At 33.5% G+C, this 14,524-nt stretch overlaps 1 protein-coding gene across 4 annotated transcripts in view; it reads left to right on the top strand.

The window, feature by feature from the left end:
- The window catches only part of LOC131151912 (protein TIC236, chloroplastic), an 81,770-nt gene that overhangs the window by 37,186 nt on the left and 30,060 nt on the right, over window positions 1-14,524 (top strand). For all 4 annotated transcript variants that reach the window (XM_058103402.1, XM_058103404.1, XM_058103403.1 and 1 more), the window contains one exon: window positions 10,411-10,551. In XM_058103402.1, coding sequence (XP_057959385.1) covers window positions 10,411-10,551 — 141 coding nt within the window. The remainder of the gene's footprint in view (window positions 1-10,410; window positions 10,552-14,524) is intronic.

The raw sequence follows: 14,524 nt of genomic DNA, 5'->3' as shown, positions 1-14,524 counted from the left end.
TGTGATGCCATGGACATCTTATTCCTAAGAATGTTGAAAGATGCTTTGAACCAAACAGCCCTTACTCTCTGTTTCTCTCTCTCTACATGCACACATACGTGAATCTGTGTGTGTGGAGAGTGAGAGAGTGAGAGAGAGATGCTGTGAATAAAACAATCCCTTATTTTTGCTCTCCTTTTCTCTCTCTACGCACATTTGATTCAATGATAAATCTCTCTATCTGTCTCTCTCTCTGGAGAGAGAGGTTCCTTGATCTCTCCTTTTATTCACTGCCCTATCTCTCTCTTTATAACTACCATCTCTCTTTCTCAACAAAACATAGTTGCTGCCATGAGAACTGTGTGGGTTTTTGATCAAGGATCAGGAAGGGTGTGGGGAGGAATTTCAGGGCAAAGGTGATTATTTGAAGGTCATTGGTAAAGGTAGTTCTTTGTGCAAATGATACTGGCAATAAGGTTCACATTTGTCAGTGGGCTGGGCAGGCAGTGTGGATATGAAAAAGGGTTTTGAATCCAAGTGAAGTGATTCTGATGGGAGATTGAATGAAATTTTAAGAAGAGAAGCTGAAGGCAGCTTGTGTATTCTGGACTCTTTTGAGTGGTAAAAGTGGTGATGTGGATGAGAGAGCTAAGAAGAGTAGGAACAATAAATGGGTGATGAGTTGGATAGTGGGAGTTATGACAATAGTCGGTTTGATTATGATAGTGGCCTGGTTTTGGATGAGTTTCAGGAACAGTATGGTTATCATTTTTTGATTCGTCTTATTTACTTAGGGATTTATTGTATGTTCATTTATCTTTGATGGGAGGCTTAGTGGGTGTTCCTCTAATTAAGGATGATGGAATGGGTATTGTGAGGATGGGATTCTGCCTTCTCCTGTGGAGAAGATTAAAAGGAAGGACTTAGAAGCTCAACAAATGCTGGATAAGATGGGCATGTAGTTTTTCCTGTCCCAGAGGTAAGAAGTCTGTTTGAATGGGGATAAAAGAAAGATGAAGGGACATGCGAGTTGGCTGACCTGAGTGAGTTATAATGGGAAGGGTTTAAAGAGAGCCTTTCTTATCTTGTTCTTCAATTAGTTTTCTTTTGTTTTTCTTTTGCTGTTTGTTTTTCATTGAGGATTTCTTATCTTCTCTTTGATACTGTAAATTCTTCTCCTATCTTAATAATTTTTTCATAATAAAATACAAACTTTCATTCATAATTTCCATAATTTATTCTAATGCTGTGTTTGGAAGCATGGATTTCAGACTTGGATTTGGATTTGGGCAAATTTCAATATAGTTCTATATTACATCTTATCTAAATCCAATACAAATCCAAAACCAAGGCCTCTCTAAATATAAGGTAGGTTTCTAGCGTTTCCTCAAATTGAAATTGAAATTTCTGTTAGAATTTTCATAAATTGAGATCCTTCAAATTAATGTCGAAATTGGAATATTGGTCCTTGGTTGACTAAGAAAGGGTGATTTAGTTTATGTTAGAGGTTGTGGGAGGGGCTAGGGTAGACTTAGAATAGCTTGAACTGACGTCTTAGAAAAGATTTGATAGCACATCTTTTTGAGAATATTGCCCTAGGTTGTGTAGAATGGTGGAAAATGATTCATACAACACATCTTTTTGAGAATATTGTCCTAAGTCGTGTAGAATGGTAGAAAATGATTCATACAGCTAACCCCACTTGATGGGACTTTCATATTTCTTGTCATTATATTATTTTTGAGATTATATATTTTTACTTAATATATTTTTTTATTTAAATAACTCCTCATGTGATGCACTTAATGTCCTAGTTTTTTCACACACAGCCGGTCTCAAGCTCGGGGTACAAGAGGAGGGTTGCGTTAGGTGGTTGACAGCCAGTGTAAAACTTGTCAGATCACTGTGATATGAATCCTTACTGAATATTTGTTGGTGTCCCTTATGAGTGACGCGTTGCACTTGTACCGCCCGGGTGTAGCAAAAAGTGGGTGAGGGTGTGCTAGGTCGTTGCCTAGTTACGATGTCAAATATGTCAGGATTCCTACATCATTATGGACATGGGCAGGTAAAGAAACTAGTTCATGAAACTAGGATTAGATTAGCAACTTGGAATATAGGGACACTTACGGGTAAAAGCATGGAGATTGTGGACACAATGATTAGAAGAAAAATTAATATAATTTGCCTTCAAGAAACTAAGTGGGCCGGGGAGAAAGGTAGAGAGATTGGTAAATCAGGATTTAAACTTTGGTACATTGGAAAAGAAAAACATAATAATGGAGTAGGGATTATTGTAGACAAAAAGTTAAAAGATAGTGTTGTTGATGTAAGTAGAGTAGGGGATAGAATTATAAAAATCAAGATGGTATTAGGCCAAGAGATGATAAATATCATTAGTGCTTATGCTCCTCAAGTAAGCTTAGCAAAAAATCTTAAAAGACAATTTTGGGAAGATATGGATAGTATTATACAAGGCATACCAAGGATTGAGAAAATATTCTTAGGAGGAGATCTAAATGGATATGTTTGAAGGGATGATAAAGATTATGAAATGATACATAAAGGATATGGATATGGAGACAAGAATGAGCTTGGGGAGTTGATCTTAGACTTCGCCATGTCATATGATTTTACTGTAATGAATACTTGCTTTGAGAAGATAGAAGAACACTTAATAACCTTTAAAAGTTGAAAAAATAGAAGTCAAATTGATTTTTTTTTTTTAAACTGGGAGGATAGATTGTTTATCATATAAGGATTGTAAAGTTATTCCAAGTGAAAGCCTAACCACACGGCATAGAGTCTTAGTGTTAGATATACGTATTAAAAAATGGAAGAAAAGGATAAAATAAACCAGTGCAAGATGACTAGGTGGTGGAACCTAAAGGGAGAAAATATAATAAAATTTAAAGATAAAATGATCAAAGATGGGGATTGGACTATAGAACATAAGATAGATACAAATACTCTTTGGAATAGATTAACTAGCTTTATTAAAAGAATAGCAAAAGAGATTTAAGGTGAATCAAGGGGAAGATTCTTGAATAGCAAAGAAAGTTGGTGGTGGGATAAAGATGTCCAAAAAGCTGTAAAGACAAAAAGAATTTGGTATAAAACGTTGGAAAAAATGTAGAAACGTGGATAACTTTGAAAAGTATAAAGAGGCGAGAAAAGATGCAAAACAGGCCGTTAGTGAAGCTAAATACAAATCATTTAATAGTTTGTACGATAGTTTAGATACCAAAAAAGGGGAAAGAGATATATTTAAATTTGCTAAAACTAGAGGAAGGAAGAGTAAGGACTTAGGAAATGTAAAATGTATAAAAAGTGAGGATGATATTGTCTTGGTTGAGGACGAAGGCATAAAATATTGATGGCGAAGTTACTTTAGTAAGTTGTTTAATGAAAACCAAATAGAAGGCTTAAACTTAGAATTGACAATTTAGGATAAGACTAAAAATATGAGATTTATTCGCAAAATTAGAGTCAACGAAGTTAAGTGCACTAAAAAAGATGAAAAATGGAAAAGCTATAGGACTAGATAACATCCCAATTGAAGTTTGGATATGTTTAGGTGATAATGGAATTATATGGTTAACTAACTTATTTAACACAATTATAAAAACTAAGAAAATTCCAGATGAATGGAGGAAAAACACTTTAATATATCTATATACAAAACTAAAGGAGATATCCAAAATTGTAATAACTATCGTGGAATTAAACTTATGAGGCATACGATGAAACTGTGAGAAAGAGTAGCTGAACAAAGATTAAGGTTTAAATGAAGGTCTTAGAAAATTAGTTTAGTTTTATGCTTGGGAGATCTACCATAGAAGCTATATATCTCTTAAGAAGATTAATAGAAAATTTTAGGGAAAAAAGGAGGGACTTGCATATGGTATTTATTGACTTAGAGAAGCATATGATAGGGTACCTAGGGAAGTTCTATGGTGGGTTTTAGAAGAAAAAGGTGTATGTTGTAGGTATACTAATGTCATTAAGGATATGTACGATGGAGTAATGACTGCTGTAAGGATTATAGATGGAGAAACTAGAGAATTTCCAATCACTATAGGTGTACATCAAGGATTTGATTTGAGCCCTTATCTTTTTGCTTTAGTGATGGACCAACTGACTAAGTGCATTCAAAATGAGGTTCCATAGTATATGTTGTTTGCAGATGATATTGTATTGATTGAGAAAACTAGGGGCGGAGTAGAGACTAAGTTAGAATTATGGAGAGAAGCCTTGGAATCCAGAGACTTTAAGATAAGTAGAAATAAGACAGAATATATGAAATGTAATTTCAATACTGATAGGAGGAATATTGGAGATAAAGTTAAACTTGACAATGAAGAAATAAATAGCACCTGAGATTTCAATACCTTGGATCTATTATGCTAGACGAAGAAGAAATTGAGGATGATGTATAATGTATAAGGTTAAAGCAGTTGGGTAAAATGGAGACGTGTTTTAAGTGTGCTTTGTGATCGTAGAATACCCGCAAAATTAAGAGGGAAGTTTTGTAGGACAGTTATATCTAGCTATGCTATATGGATAAGAATGTTGGGCGACGAAGAAATAGAATATCCAAAGAGTAAAAGTTTCTGAGATTAGAATGCTTAGATGGATGAGTGAAATACCATTGGAATGAACTTATTCATGGTAAGTTAGGTGTAGCTTTCATAGAAGATAAGATAAGGTAGGGACGACTCAAATGGTTTGGGCACTTGCAATGTAAGCCACATATTGCGTCAGTGAGGAAGAGTGAGTTAGTTACTATGGAGGATAGTAGAAGGGGTAGGGGTATACCTAAAATAACTTGGAATAAGATAGTAAGGATTTAACAGATCTGAATTTGTCAAAAGAAATGGTCCATAATCACATAAATTGGCGGGGATAGGATTCATATAGCTGACCCCATTTAGTGGGACTTAAGGCTTGGTTTTGTTGTTGTTGTTGTTGTTGTTATATTTTTTATTTTAAATAAACCAGCAATATCTTATTTCTATGTTTTATTCATTGTCTATATGTTGCTTGAGTTTATGGCTAGTACACTTACCACCAATTTTATTTATCCGTCTTTCATATCTCTCTCTGAGAAAAAGCCCACCATCTCCCTCTTTTCCTCTCTCCTATGCTACTTCTTCAAGTATTAACAAGAAGAAGACATTGCTGAAAAGTTTTATGTTTAGGAGTCTCAGAAAAGTTATATTCTAAGTTGTAAAAGAGAAAGTAAGTTTCTGAAGGAAAGCAATAAATGTTTGGATATATCGTAAGAATATAGTGAATATGATAGTGATTTTTCTTGTTATAGTGGTCTTTTGTTGGATGATTTTTGCAAAATTTTGGATTACGTGTCCAAGTTTGCTGTCACTCTTGGGGATATTTCTTTTGTACCCCTCTTCTGCTTGAATGTCTGGAGGATGCTTCTAATTTTATATCATTGAGGGGTGGAGGATGTTTCTAATTTTCTATCATTGAGGGGTGGTTTGGGTGTAGACTTGGCTGTGATTAATCAATGTAGGGATGGGTATTATTACCTACTCCAGAGGAGGAGATTAGTGTGCAGGAAGTTGGTGTTCAAAAAATTCTGAAAAATATGGGAATGTGGCTGGCTGCCCCTGGAGGGAATAAAGTTTGTTTGGATGGGGCTAAAAGAAAAGGGACTAAAGATCAGTGGGATCTAGCAAGTTTTTAGAGCTCCATCAATTATGAAGGGAAGGGTGTAAAGAGGGGTTTTCTTAATTAGGGGTTGTAAGTTTTTGTTTAGTTTAGTTTAGTTTAGGTTTTTTTTTTCCTTATGTTTTTTCCTGCTCTTATGATCTCTTGTCCTATCCTAGGTTGTATTTCGCTCTTTTCTTGCTCTTAATATATTTCTTTTGTGATTAAAAAGAACAAGAAGAAGACTATGTTTATGAGAAGCCTTGAGAACAACTTGGGTTCTAACAACAGCTGAATCATTTCTATAGTCCACATGAAAATGTTGCATTTTTTGTGTGGACAGTGGCATGGAAAGTGTTGCATCACACAGTTCCATCAAATTTATGGAGCTTGTCTTTGAGCTGCAGTTTGAGGGGTCTGCCTTTGATACAAATTATAATGACCTAACCGCTTTGTTGAAGTGTTGAACTGGTAATAATTTGCCTATACTCAATGACTAAGCTAAAGATTGAGCATGACCTAAATTGAAATTGACGTAAACATTGAAATTTCCATTTCCATACTTTTGAATCCTTGAAATTTTAGTTGAAATCAGAATACCTTGTTTTAGAGGCTTTGGGAGGCAAAAGAAAGTGAAGACTTTGAGGTAGTTTGTAGTTTTTTCTGCTTGTGGGTGGAGGGGAATGCCTGGATTTTCTATGATTGCGCTTCGTCCATTGATATGATTTGTGATATTATTGTTTTCTTTTCCTCGATGTGGAGATTCTATGCGTAGACGTGAAAGCTCTATCAATGGATGCATTCTAGCCTATTTTTTTTTAAAGGGTGATTCCCTTGTCTACGAACCGCCCTTCATCTATTGATATGATTTGTGATATGATTTTTTTCTCTGCCTTGATTTGGACCTTTATTTCATGCATTCTTTCTTTGATATCTAGCATGATTGGTTGGCCTTGCTAGCTTAATGTTTTTTTTTTCCTCCCCTATTTTATTTCTTGTTTTCTGTTTTTTTTTTTTTCCATGCTCTAATTTTTTTAATGATTTCTCATCCTTTATTTTGTGTTTTTATTCCTTAATAAAATTCTTTTTTTATTAAAAACAGAGTTGTTAAAAGGACAATAGCTGCCAATTTGTGCAACAAAGTGAGAAAGTTCATAAAGAAGATTAATTAGGTTGATTGCTTGGCCAAAATAATAGTAGCAATAGTAGTAATAGTAAAATAAATAAAGGATAAAGTGAAAAAAGAAGAAGAAGACTAGTTTGGTTAATTGGCGGCAATGTTTTGAAAGGCAAAAGTGAGGTGTTTTACCATTTAACCCTTACGAGGTGAGGCATACACCTTTTGGGAATTTTATTTTTTGCAATGTTTTAAAAGGTGGAGGTGTAAGGCAAGGCGTTTTAACCCTTAAGAGGCGAGGCATAAGCCTTAAGGCTTTGGAGCATAAGCCTTTTGAGAATTTGTTTTTACGATAAGAGTATGAAAATAAATTATATATATTTTAAAAATAAGGAAAAAATTAAGAATATTGCAAAAATAATGTAAAAAATAATAATTATATATATTTTGCAAACTACTTGTTGGCCATTCAAAAATTTCCAACTTGAATACATGACATAAATCATGACAAGAGATAGCTATACTATTACAAAGTTCAAACTATTTTTGTGATCTAAGACAACCCTTACCTATTTTGGAAAGGTTGAGGTTCAAGAGTTTTAAAAAGTCAACTCATGTTATGACATTCCTTTTATACAAGCGCATAGTTAAAATTTTCTAACCAATTCTAACTTGAGAAATCACAAACCCAAAATGTGAAGTCTCAACTAAAAAGGCACAAAAAGGCGTGCCTTTTGTAAAAATGCGTAAGCCTTAGCATGTAATGCATTAGCCTTTTTGGAATTTGGTATTTTAGATTGAGCCTCAAGGCATTTTAGGCATACCTTAATTTGAGGTGAGCCTCGACTGGCCCTTTTGAAACACTAGTTTTTTTTTTATTAAAATATGTAATATTGATAAAAAAAAAAAAAAAAAGGTGGTAACAAAGTTCCAAATTTTTTTTTATTTAGAATCAAATATAATTTGTTGAACAACTTGTTTGCCATATTAAGTATACTAGAATTCATTAAATAATCAAGTTAAGACTAAGAGATATAACATTACAAAGTTCAAGTTATTTCCATTTTTTGTAGTCAATTCAAGTATAGGCGGTGGAAAGATTGACCATCTTGTTAGTTGGGATAGGATTAAGAGACCTAAGTCTGAAGGGTGTTTGGGCCTTGGGATTGTGGTGTCTAAAACATTTCTCTATTTGGGAAATGGCTATGGAGGTTCCCCTTGGAGGTTGACTCCTTATGGAACATGTTAATTAGAAGCAAGTATAGTTTGCAAATTTGCATGGGAATGGTTGGGATACTAGGCAGTGGCAATGATTCTCACACAAGCACTTGGAAATTTATTACCCAGGTTATCATTTATTCTACCCTCTAGCTCACATCCAAGTAGGAAATGGGAATAGTATTCAGTTGTGGGAGGATAATTGGGTTGGTGAGGTTTCATTGGAGTATTTGTTCCCTCACCTTTTCAGTCTTCCACTCATATGCCCTGATTTGCTTTTTGTTCTTTGGAAGGGGGGCTCTTTTTCTTGGGATTTTCATTTCTTTTAGAAATATCAGTGAAAGTGATGTCGATGATATGAACATTTCATTGGGATCATTGGATTCTTTTACTCAAGCAAGAAAAAATTGAGGATTTGAGTAGGGGACACCTATGGTTCATTTCCATAAAATCCTTTCTTTCATCTTTTGAAATCCTTGAATCCTTCTTCTTTCCCCTTGAATAATTTTACCTGGAATTCCTTTCAAGATCAGGGCAATCATGTGGACTATGGCTCTTAAGAAGCTTAATACTAATGATTAGGTATGGAGATTTTATTAGGTTATCAGTCTGGATATTTGTATTATGGGTTTTGAGTCAAGTGAAACTACAGACCACTTGTTTCTTCATTGTTGGGCCTAAGAAGCTTTGGGTCTATTTGTTTTCAGTTTTTTATGAGACTTGGGTGCTACAACTGACTCTTGAGTTCTAAGAATTTAAGAGATCAACTCATAGTAGGATATGCCTTTCGTATCAAAATGTGGTTAAAATTTTCTTGCCTAATATAGCTTGATTCATGCACCTAAGTGCACAAGCCTCAACTAAAAGGTGCAAAAGGCGTACCTTTTGTATAAATGCGTGAACCTCAGCGTGTAATGTGTTGGCCTTATTTTAGATTGTGTCTCTAGGTATTTTGCCCTTGATTCAGCTTGAAGCGAGCCTCAATCAAGCCTTTTAAAATATTGATTTGATGAATTATTCGACCTACTTCTTGAAACCTGTCTTGCTAAGAGAAATTAGTAGGTTATTTGGCATAACCACATCTTATTTTAGACAGCCAATCAACTTTTTTATTTATTTATTTTTATTCTGGTTAGTTTTTATGGAGTTACGGGTAGTTTGGGTTTAACTGGATAACCATCCAAAGGAAAATTGCTCATAATCCTAGAATTTAATTGGCTATCTGAAATTTGACGTGATTAGGCAGCCTAGCCTAATAATTTCTCCACTGCAAGCAATACAATATTATCTTGTTTAATTGTTATGGTGAAACCTCCCTGTTTGAGGTCTTGGGTAGGTAGTATGTAGTTTGAGTGCATGGCTTCTCCCTTCATTGATTGTTTTCTGCAGAAAAGAGATCGGAACACTAGATTCTCATTTCAACAGTAATCTTCATTTTCGTTTTGGTGGATGACATAGATAATCAATTCTTTTCTGATGAGTAACAAATAGAATAGAGATGGAACATACCTAGCATCTTGTAGTTTCATTGGTTGTGTGGGGAGTGCTTTTTGGCTCTCTTCTGCTCGGTTAATGTCCATTATATGAACTCTGAGGCCAGATTTTTCGGATGCAGATAATTTGGCTGCAATTTTGAATTGAGCTAGGAGGATGCTCGAAGATCTTTTTCATTACTAATACTCATTTTTTTGTTTTGGTACTTGGCAGAGTTGAATACTAATTGTGGCTTTGGTGGCTTGGTTTTTTTCTGAACTATTTTTTCTTTTTTACCTTCTTTGAATCGGTGATTCTTTCATCCTATTTTCTTTATTAAAATTTTTTAATCCTTGAATATGGTATTCTCTTTCTCCCCAAATTTTGTAGATAAATGCAACTAGGCATCATTTTAAACCCCCTCCGCCCCACCCAAACCAAAAATAAAAAAATTAATAAAATTTTCTTTAATGAACAAAGAATTTGTCAGAGTTTGAAAAAGTTAAATTATTATTATTATTGGGTTACTTTGAAGTCTGGGAATAGGAATTGGAGGCTTTTATGAGTTTTTTTATTATTATTATTTTTTTATAAATGAAGATTTATCTCACTTGTTTCCTTCATATTTTACTAAGTTGCCTGTCTAGAAATTCATGTAGATCCATAAAATTGTTCATTTCGTCATTTAAGACATTTCAGCATGCTCAGCTTTATTTCCTGGGCAGCAGCTACTTTTACTTTTCAAAATCTCCTTTTCTAGCCAGGTGTGGGGTTGGGGGAGGGATGAGCAAATAGTTCTGACAAGATGCTGTAGTTTTTACAACAGAATTTTTTTCACGTGATTTCTTCATGTGCAACAAAAACCCTTGATTGGTACCTCATGTATGGTTGTATTCAAAGTTGAAAATATTCGAGGATTATTTGAAGAAGATTATGCATAAATTTTTTTGCAGGATGGATCAGCAATTCTCCATTTCCGTGGTCAACGAATATTCCTACATAATGCAAGTGGTTGGTTTGGCAAAGTTCCTTTGGAAGCTTCTGGAGATTTTGGCATTCATCCAGAAGAAGGAGAGTTTCATCTCATGTGTCAGGTATTGTCTTTCACAATATGTTGTTTAGATTGAGCGTTCATCAAAATTTATTAGGACATTGAGAATTACCTTCACTGATTTAGAAATTGCCTTGCAATATCTTAGGGCCGCAAATTAGGATGATCTGAGTGATGGGGGCTCAAATTGGAGGAAGATGCTGGAGAACTAGGTATTGGTAATAAGTTTGGATTTGGAAGGCTATGCAAGAGGGACTCATCAAGGTCAATGAAATTCAAGGAATTAGAATAGTATGGCGTAGACTCAAAGAAGGTGACATCAGCAGAGAGAAAAAAATCGATGTAAAGTAGGACTATAAGATTGTTATCCCTTTTAAGTACAAGAATAGCCTAGAAAAATGCATTTGATAGCACAAGGATCCTACTTATCCATTCATGGACGTAACTGATGGACAAAGGACACAGCCAAATATACATGGAGGAATTGAATAGGGTTTTACCACCAAGAACAGAGAATGGCATTTTATTGATGAGAGAAAGTAGTGAGCATGACGTCACTCCAAAAAATTTTGGGGACATTCATTTTATCTGATAGGGTACGAGAGACTTCAAGAATATGAATGCCTTTTTGCTTTGCAACTCCATTTTGTTGTGGAGCATGGGCACAAGTTGTTTGATGGATCGTACTAAAGTTGGTCATGTAGGTAGTGAATTGGGCTGTGAAGTACTCCTTAGCATTATCACTATGAAGTATCCTAACTCACACGTCAAATTGAGTCCTCCTTTAAGAATTGTAGACATTAAACAATTTAGAACGATCTTTCATTAAATACAACCAAGTCAGCCTAGAGTAGTCATCGACAAATGCAACAAAGTATTCGAACCCCAATTTTGATGCAAAATGACTAGGCTTCCATTTGGGAGCACTTAAAAAAAAGTGCTTATAGCACTTATCACTTAAAATAAACACTTACAAAAATGTGGCATTTGGCTTGTACTATAACAAACGCTTAGTGCAAAAAGTGCTTTTCTAAACTCACTTTTTTGAGAACTATTTTAGTAAATTTTGAGAAGCAATTAAAATTGCTTTTTGGTCACTTATAAGTGGCATTGTTCATAGGCGGGGTCAATTTTATAAATATAAGAAAATTTAATTGCTATTTTATATTTTAAAAAATAAATTAGAACACAATGATATATTATTTTAATATGTATTATAGTATATTAATTATTAATGAAACATAATTTAATTTTGGAATGAAGAAGAAGAACTATCTATTATTTTAAATTAGTATAAAAAATTAAAATTAATAATTTAATTAATAATATTATTTTAACGTAAATTAGTAAGATAATCATGTTATAAATATAAACTAAGAACAAGATGATTGTTAATCAAAAAATAAAATTATATTATTTTTATTAATAAAAATTTTAAATATTAATTAGAAAAAATTTAAATATTAATTAAAAATAACATTTAACATAATTATTAATTAAATTGTTAATTAAAATTAACCATATATTATTTTATTATGCATTATAACCTATTAAATATTAATAAAATATAATTAAATTTTGGAATGAATAAAAAAAAAAACCATCTATAAATTTAAATTGACATTAAATAATCTAAAAAAATTAATTTAGTTATTAATACTATTTTAAGAATAAATTAATGTGATAATATAACAAGATTATTTTCAATTAATAAATAATATTATATTATTTTAATTAATAAAAATATTTAAATTTCAATTATAAAATTAATATAATTATCATTTAAATTTTAAATTATAAAAATATTAATATTTTTAGTGAAAATATATTTAAAAATACATATTGATTATTTTAATTCAATTTTGGATTGAATAAGAACTATTTTAAGTTAATATTAAATAAATTAAAATTTTAAATTTAATTAATAAAATTATTTTTATCATAATTTAATGTGATAGTATATTGTTATTAATTAAAAATAATAATCTTACATTATTTTTTAATAGGAAATATTTTAATTAGTATATTGTTATTAATTAAAAATAATAATCTTACATTATTTTTTAATAGGAAATATTTTAATTTTAATTATACAACAACAACAAAGCCAAGCCTTAGTCCCACTTAAAGAAATTGTTAACTAAAAATGTTAATATTTGTAATTTGAAATATGTTTAAAAATAATCATATAGTACCCTATAATAGAAGTACGTTTCCAAATACTAATTTTAAACACAACCAAACATCACTTATAACTTTCAGCACTTTTCTAGTTCAACACTTATCATTAGCACTTATTAAATTCAACACTTTTTCTTAGAAGTTCTTCTACATAAGTGGTTCCAAACGATCCGTAGGACCCTAAACATAGGTATGGACTAACATGAAAGGGCTAACTACCTGTTTATTGACTTAGGGGGCAAAGGGGACACGGTGATGCTTTCTGAAACAAGACTCACACTCAAGATTAGAAACAAAACACAAAGTAGGTACTAGCTGTTTTTACTTGTCCAAACAAGTAAACAGCGATAGGAGTAGAGCATCACTCAATGTAGTAAAGTCCACCAGCCTCATATCCTATGCCAGTTGTCTTCATTATCTTTGAATCCTAAATAACAACCAAGTAAAGAAAGAAGGTTACAGAACAATTTAGTGACTTTTTAATCTTACTCACAGTAGAGGGATTTAGGAATGTGTAAAACAGAAGAAAGAGAGATGGAAGGTGTAGGATTTACTATTCCTATCCTCCTAACTGTGGCAGTGGACCAATCAGCAAGAGTAACTCGAGGTAGATTTTTAGAATACTGGAAGGCAAAAAAGAAGTTGGTTACACCTGTCAGATGGTCAGTGGCGGTGGCATCAATAACCTAAGGATTGATGAAAAAGACACCAAATGACATGCAGGCTGTAGGATTACCCTTCTGAGCAAAAGATGCAACATGAGGAGATGCTTGTTGGGATGCCTGATACTGCAGGATTCTTGAATACTACACCTCTGAGATAGTTATTGTGTGATGTTCACCAATGACTGAACAAGTGCTTGACAAGGGAAACATACTTTTAAGATTTGAGGACTCCATCTGGACACACACAAGTTCAGTATGACAGGAAATCGGAAATGCACAGTGAACAAACTGCTTCTGGGATTCATGGACCTGAATCGAATGCGCACAACCTTCAACACATGTAGCAAACGGCAAACACAAATAACAAGATAACATCTGAAAGAATGACAAACGCAGCAAATACCACTGTTTCATGCCCCAATGAACTCAATAAACATTGACAAACAGCTTCGGGTAGTACCAAGCAATCATTACTGGAGTTCCGCACATGTGCAACTAAAATTGTGAGATCTTTTGACAAAGAACTATCACCAAAAAACTCAATGATATGTCTATAGAGGTCTTTGAACAGGAACAACCTTCCAGAAACATGCCCAGATGAAGTTTCATGCTCTGGTGCGTGGGGTCTGCCCTGCCTACCTTCAAGTGGCATGTGAGGGCACGTGGGAGCAGCTCTGTTGGCAATGCTGTGAGTGGCTACGGTGCCAGTTTTGCAAAATCTAAAGGGGTTTATATGTTCAGAAATGTCAGTGTCATGCAGGGAGTTTCCAGCAATTACTGTGGCTTCTGGCAGCAGTTGGCTGGTTTTCAAGCCTATGGTGATGCTGGCAGTTATCCTTCGATGGTGGACATGTAGCAGATTTTTTAGGGTTTTAGGCTTCGGTTTTATGGTGGCTGTGGCAATTAGCATTTAGGTCTCAGAAATGTTGAAGAATTGAGTACATTGGAAGACCTAATCACAATGATAAGTCTCTCCCTCTATATATAATACATGCCAAGTACACAACAATGACCATATTATCCTTACTAACTCACACACTAACTCACACTTACTAACACAGCACAGAAATAACTCACAATAGTAACACTAACACTAAATAACTACAGTAATTAGTAACAATTTCATTAGACCAAATGAGACCACAAAGGGATTCTCCATCTGTGTTGTTA

The sequence above is a fragment of the Malania oleifera genome, chromosome 3 (genome assembly GCF_029873635.1).
Source record: "Malania oleifera isolate guangnan ecotype guangnan chromosome 3, ASM2987363v1, whole genome shotgun sequence".
Taxonomy (NCBI): Eukaryota; Viridiplantae; Streptophyta; class Magnoliopsida; order Santalales; family Ximeniaceae; genus Malania; species Malania oleifera.
This window is presented reverse-complemented; position numbering and strand designations above follow the sequence as displayed.